Here is a 6,000-nt window from a genome sequence, read left to right on the forward strand (position 1 = left end):
CCTAAAGTTTGGAGCTCGTTGTTTTCCTGAACCCGAAAATGTCTGTCCTGCTTGTGTTGTGCCCTGCTGTCACCAGCACCATGTTTCCCTATCTAATACAGTTTTGTGCTTTGGGATCATATTTCACTAGAGCTCCTCTCAGGCTTGGTTGAGTGTGTTAGTGGAAATTCCCATTCACCCTCTCCCTCCCTTTTGTCCCAGTCGAGTGGTCACCTAATAACAACGCTCTGTTTAGTGAGACCCCAGTCGACCGTTTGATCACTTTCATAGAGCGAGAAATAGAGAGCAATAAATGGATGATTAAATAAATAAAAAAAGTATACCCCCCCGCCCACACCTCTCTTTCTCCCTCCCTCTCTCTCCCTCACTCCTACTCCCGCACTCCTACTCCCCGCCTCCTCTTCCCAGCGAACTGCATTATCTTTCCCCTTTGAAAAAATCCAAACGTCAGACACCACAAAGACGACTGGGCCCCCGAAGAAAAAATCTATACAAATTACGATGGAGAAAGTGGCACTGATGGCTGGAATTGCAGCATATGTTTACACTAAATCAGGCAATCTATCTTCATATGGGGTGTGTAATGCGTAGGGGGTCAGGGTTCGCGTAGTGCGCCGGCGCTCTCCAATTACTCGGGCTCTTTGCGAAGGAGGCTGCCGTATCGATTGGCCTCGAGAACAGGGGCCTGCAGGTAGCCAATGGGGTGCTGGGGTCAAAGTGCAGTGGGATTTTAATAAGGGGAAGTAATGGACTTAATTTCTGAGGGCCCTGGCAGTAGAGGAAGAGATGTCTGCTTCACTACCCTCTTGTCTCCCAATCGAGAGGTTCATTAGGAGGCAAGCTTTATGAGATTACATTCTCTCTCTCGCTCTCTCCCTCTTTCTTTCTTTTTTTTTGCTCTCTGTCTGGTCTGTCTGTCTCTCTGTCTCTGTCTCTCCGTCTCTCTCTGTCTCTCTGCCTGTGCTGCTCATTCCCTTTTCTATTGCCCTGTCTCTCTCTGTCTCTATGTCTCTCTGTCTCTGTCTCTCTCTCTGTCTGTGCTGCTCATTCCCTTTTCTATTGCGCTGTCTCTCTTCCACTGGTTCTCTCTGATAGTGTCCCACTCTCTTGGTATATTGGCTGTTTTTCAAATTTTCCCTGATTGTGTTGAAATTCCCTTTTACAATGCTCAGCCCTAGCTCTCTGACAAGGCCTAAGGAATACCTCATTATCCAAAGACGTGTTTGGTTTCAAAGTAGACTATCCCCTTCATCCCGACAAGGGAGAAATTGTCCATGAGAGTGTAATCTGTTTGGGCCTTGCTAACGTTCCTCTCTAGGTCCCTCTCAGGGGACAGGGGCAGATATTCAAAATGGCAGCCTGTGTGGAGAGGGCACGTCTAGGCTCCGTCACCCTTCAGATAACATCCCCACCCAGCCCCAGCCTGAAAGCCCTTTTCTCCTTCCCTTGGTGTGAAACGAGCCTCAGACAAATTTGATTTAGCAGCTCGCGGGTGCCCGTTCCCGGGGAAAGAAAACAAATATTGTTATAATGGTAATAACATCTATTTGCCGCTCGCGACAAACRGCAGCGGGCCTTTGAAAAGACCCTACGCTGCCGCCACCACCTTATTCTTATTCATGAAAGCGCCGGTTATGCATATTAGCGCAAACTAGCTATTCTACTCACCGGCATTTGGTGTGTCAATCATCCTTACGGAATACAAGAGGCACCGGTGACAAAAGCGGAGAGGGCAAGAAGGCTGACAAATTGTCCCCAAAGTCAAATTTGACAGCCTTTTATGATTAATGGGCTTGATTATGGAGAAATATCTCTCTAACTCATTTCCGGCTGTTTCTCTTTTCTCCTTCGTCTCGAAATGGAGAGGAATGGAGATTGCGTTGTTTGCAAATGTGGGGGGGGGGATGAAATAAAAAGGGGGGTACCTGAGAGGCTTAGAGTGAGGGAGGTGCAATTGAATTAGTTAGGAATGCCCTGTGAAAGGGATAGCGACTGGGACAGGTTGAGTGGAAGGTCTCAAGCTTAATAAATAGAATAGACGAAAGAGAGAGACGTGACGGTGGAGGAAGAGATCGCCTGACGCCGGGCTGACACTCAAGGCTATTGTAGAGCACATGTATCAAGGCAGGACAGCTAGTCAGGGGAGATCTTCCTCTAGAATGTGACATAACACCTTCATAAGGCCTACATAGGCATACAAGCGTGGAATTAAATGCATGTTTGAGCTGCTTCACTCAGCAATGTTCCAACCTTGATAATTCTCTCTCTTTCCAGCCTTGAATGAGCCCACCATCGACTACGGCTTCCAGAGGCTACAGAAGGTCATCCCCAGACACCCAGGAGATCCCGAGAGGTTACCTAAGGTCAGTGGAGTGCCTCATAGGACACCAAGGAGTACATCATCACCTGTTGTTACTCCAAAGACCACCCAGACTTCGGACCGCCAAATATCTGAGTTTATAAACCTGATTTGTTAGATTTGGATGAATTATGAACCCTTTGCCCTAAGAACAGGCTCTGATGCCAAGGGGCACATTGTTCTGATAACTCGTACAATTGGAAACAGGTGGTTATGGGATGTCGTATTTGGTGTTTGAGACAGTGTTCCTGGTCTGGTTGTTTTTAGGTTTGAGGTAGCAACAGCCATGCATATGCAAAGTCACTTATACATAGACATGAGTGTATGCAAGGCTCAACACTGCCTTTCAGACACACTTGATAAATACTTGCGTACACACCCCGACACACACACTTAGGCACAGACTCAGGTAGGGCAGCCGTCAGGTGCCCTGGGCGGTTTGCCGCCTGGTTAGTATGAAAAGATTATTTTCCCCCTAAAAGGTGCTCCACTAAATGAGTGAGATTGTTTTGGGCAGAGAACTGCTGTAAAGGGGGATCTGATCAGATGGGGCCTGACAGTCTAAAGCAGCTGCCAAATTGAAACCATTTATCAAAATCTGACGTCTGAGATCCAGTCACCAAAAAAGTAGTTTATTTGTAAATTGATACTAATAGTGAGCATATATTGTCTGGCCCCTTTGATGCCCTGATTTGTGGTGGAGGGAGAATGTCCCCATCAGCCGTTATATATTTATTTATTCAAAAGAAAACTCAATATGCAAATAGATTTTCCTCCGTCTTCCATCCAGCTGCGAGCTTTCCCGACATTTTAGACAGAATGAAATAGCAACAAGAGTAACACCTTAAAGCTTGCCATTCGTGAAGTACCTCATTGCTCTCACCCAATGTGACTTGTCAGGATAGACTCACAATATCACTCGGGAACAGTTAGGTTGACATTTCATCCCTTTGTTATCCTCTCTCCTTTCCTTTTCTTGTAGGACAGAAAGGTTGGCCAGGAGCGATAGTAGAATGTTTGTCTCTTAGGCAGGGAGCAAAGCTCCCTTAAGCTACATCCAGAGGCTATAGACACCAAACCCTGCTATTGGAACCAATTAAAGTCAAATGTAATTATTTATTTTTTACAGGAAGAAACAGCAAGTCTAGAATGGTGGGAATAAGAGATATTCCATGTAAATAATGATAGGGGGGAAACACTGAGATAGGAAAACACTGGCCATCGTTCCTCTGGGCTCCTTTGGTTTTGGTGTTTTCCTTTGTAGCCGAGAAACCCCTGTCGAGTGATTTCATTAGGAGGTTGGCAACCACACTTCTCCAACGAGCCTGTGTCAGAGCTGGAACCCTGTGCTCCAGTGATGGACAGACAGACCAGACCGGGGCTAAAGCATGGCCAACTGGTCACTGATGACCTCGGAGGCTGGGGCTGGATCAGGTTCGCCTCTAATTTCATTTCCAGTCTGCCTTGGCTGCAAGCGGACACTTCCCTGTCCAGATCTATGGAGGATATGTGAAACGAGTTCAAGCTCTAGCCTCCCCTCATTGCTCAGCATGGGAGGCACTCCGTTCCAGGACCTTTGCGGTAGAAGACCCAGACCCATTCCCAGGTCACGGCAAGTTTAACGGCCTATGAATCCTCTTAAATAGACACCTGGATGGTGATGCATTCCTTACATGTGGAGGGCCTATTTTCCTAAGATACGGCCACACGGGAGGCCTGTTTTGATACAGAGCAAACAAACAAATGGAGACAGAGCTAAAAAGCAAACCGAGGTGAAGAGTTTGCCGTCTTATTGGCCAAAATGTGTTAACGGCAACAACAAAAAATTGGTTCATATGCGGTATCATATGTTCAAGGAGAATAGATGTGTTTTCTACCTGTTTGGCCATTACATTGGAATTAACTGCCAGGGTTAGGGGACAATTGTATTTGAATGCAATTGTTAGTGCGAGGATGGAATAAAAGCCTGCACACCCTGTAGCTTTACAGCACCTGAGCTGTGTGTGCGCACCCCTGATCTAGATGATGTACTTGAAGAGATCAGTTTGGTGGTATGGTGTGGAAGCGGTAGCTAGCCATAGCTTTTCCTATGTGTTGTAGCTAGGTGGTATGCAGAGCCAGGCTAGGGGGGATTTATCATTGTTAAGGGACCTGTCGGATGACTTCTTCTCCCGGGTCAGCTGATCTCTTCTCTCCGGGCACCTCTGGATCCAGGGAGCCATCCTCCCATAATTGAGCCCCTGGAAAGCAATGGAAGAAAAAAAGAAAGTGGAATATGTCTGGAGACAGACGCAAGGAGGACTGGGGCGTTGGGGGCAGGGGCAGGGGCTGGGGATGGGGCTGGGGATGGGGATGGGGCTGGGGCTGGGGATGGGGCTGGAGCTGGGGCTGGTTGCAGGGGCGGGGGCAGGGGCTGGGGTAGGGGCTGGGGCTCAGGAGGGTTGGGTTAGGTGAGGTGGGTAAAAGAGATATGCTGTTCAACTATATGACGTATGATCAAGGTGCATTCCATAACATTTCCACATGAAAATAGCACTTATTAAAGTACCGTATATCTGTAATAGTAAAGAAATTAAATTCCTCGAAGTACCTTTTCTTACCGTGTCACTAAAATGTTTAAAAAATACCTCACCATTACAAAATTTACAGTCAAGGAGAAGTGAAATAGACAGGGTTTCCAGTCGATAGGTAATTAATTGTAATTTAACTTATCGATTTTCTCAAATTCAACAAATCAATTGAAGAGAAACAATCCTCATATAAGATGATCTGCATTTTTCAACTCATGAATCAAATCGGAATTCATTTCCTCAATCGACCTGACTTGAAGATGACGCCAGCCAGTTCAGGATAGAGGGATTCTATAATTCCTGCTCTTTCATATCGTTCGCCTTGTGAGTTATTCCACCTGGAGCTCTGAAGTACCCTAAAGAGACATACACTCTCTAGATGTGTGGTCTGTCGCTCCAGAATGCTGGATGTGCCTTTCCCTTTTGGCCCTGAGACAGACAAAAGGAGAGCATGGTGGATGAAATGGTTTCCCCCTCTGTCTGAGGTCGTAAAAGAGACATATACTAGCTAAAACCTGTTTTTCCCCAAGTCTAAGTCATCAGTGTAGAGGTTTCCAGGATAGAGGCTGGGAACAGACCCGTCCTACTCTCACAGAGGGAGGGAGTCTCTTGTTGGGCCAACTTCTTATCCCTCACTGGCAGTAGACCCACTGAGGATGAAGGAGAGAACACTCCTTTCCCTCCCTCCTGCCCCCCCCCCCCTCTGTCTCTCTCTGTCTCTGTCTCTCTCTCTCTGTCTCTCTGTCTGTCTGTTCTGTCCTGTCCTGTCTGTCTGTCTGTCTGTCTGTCTGCGTCTGCTGTCTGCTGTCTGTCTGTGTCTCTGTCCTGTTCTGTCTCTGTCTCTGTCTCTGTCTTCTGTCTCTGTCTCTGTCTCTGTCTCTGTCTCTGTCTGTCTGTGTCTGTGTCTGTGTCTGTCTGTCTGTCTTGTCTGTCTCTCTGTCTCTGTCTCTGTCTCTCTCTGTCTCTGTCTCTGTCTCTCTCTGTCTCTCTCTGTCGGTCTCTCTCTGTCTCTGTCTCTCTCTGTCTGTCTTCTCTCTGTCTCTGGTCTCTCTCGTGTCTCTTGTCTCTCTA

General features: G+C 47.1%; 1 protein-coding gene across 8 annotated transcripts in view; it reads left to right on the plus strand.

The window, feature by feature from the left end:
• Positions 1 to 6,000, plus strand: part of LOC111967518 (transcription factor COE3) — a 99,897-nt gene that overhangs the window by 80,003 nt on the left and 13,894 nt on the right. For all 8 annotated transcript variants that reach the window (XM_023992591.2, XM_023992593.2, XM_023992596.2 and 5 more), the window contains exon 11: positions 2,275 to 2,363. In XM_023992591.2, coding sequence (XP_023848359.1) covers positions 2,275 to 2,363 — 89 coding nt within the window. The remainder of the gene's footprint in view (positions 1 to 2,274; positions 2,364 to 6,000) is intronic.

The sequence above is a fragment of the Salvelinus sp. IW2-2015 genome, linkage group LG8 (genome assembly GCF_002910315.2).
Source record: "Salvelinus sp. IW2-2015 linkage group LG8, ASM291031v2, whole genome shotgun sequence".
Taxonomy (NCBI): Eukaryota; Metazoa; Chordata; class Actinopteri; order Salmoniformes; family Salmonidae; genus Salvelinus; species Salvelinus sp. IW2-2015.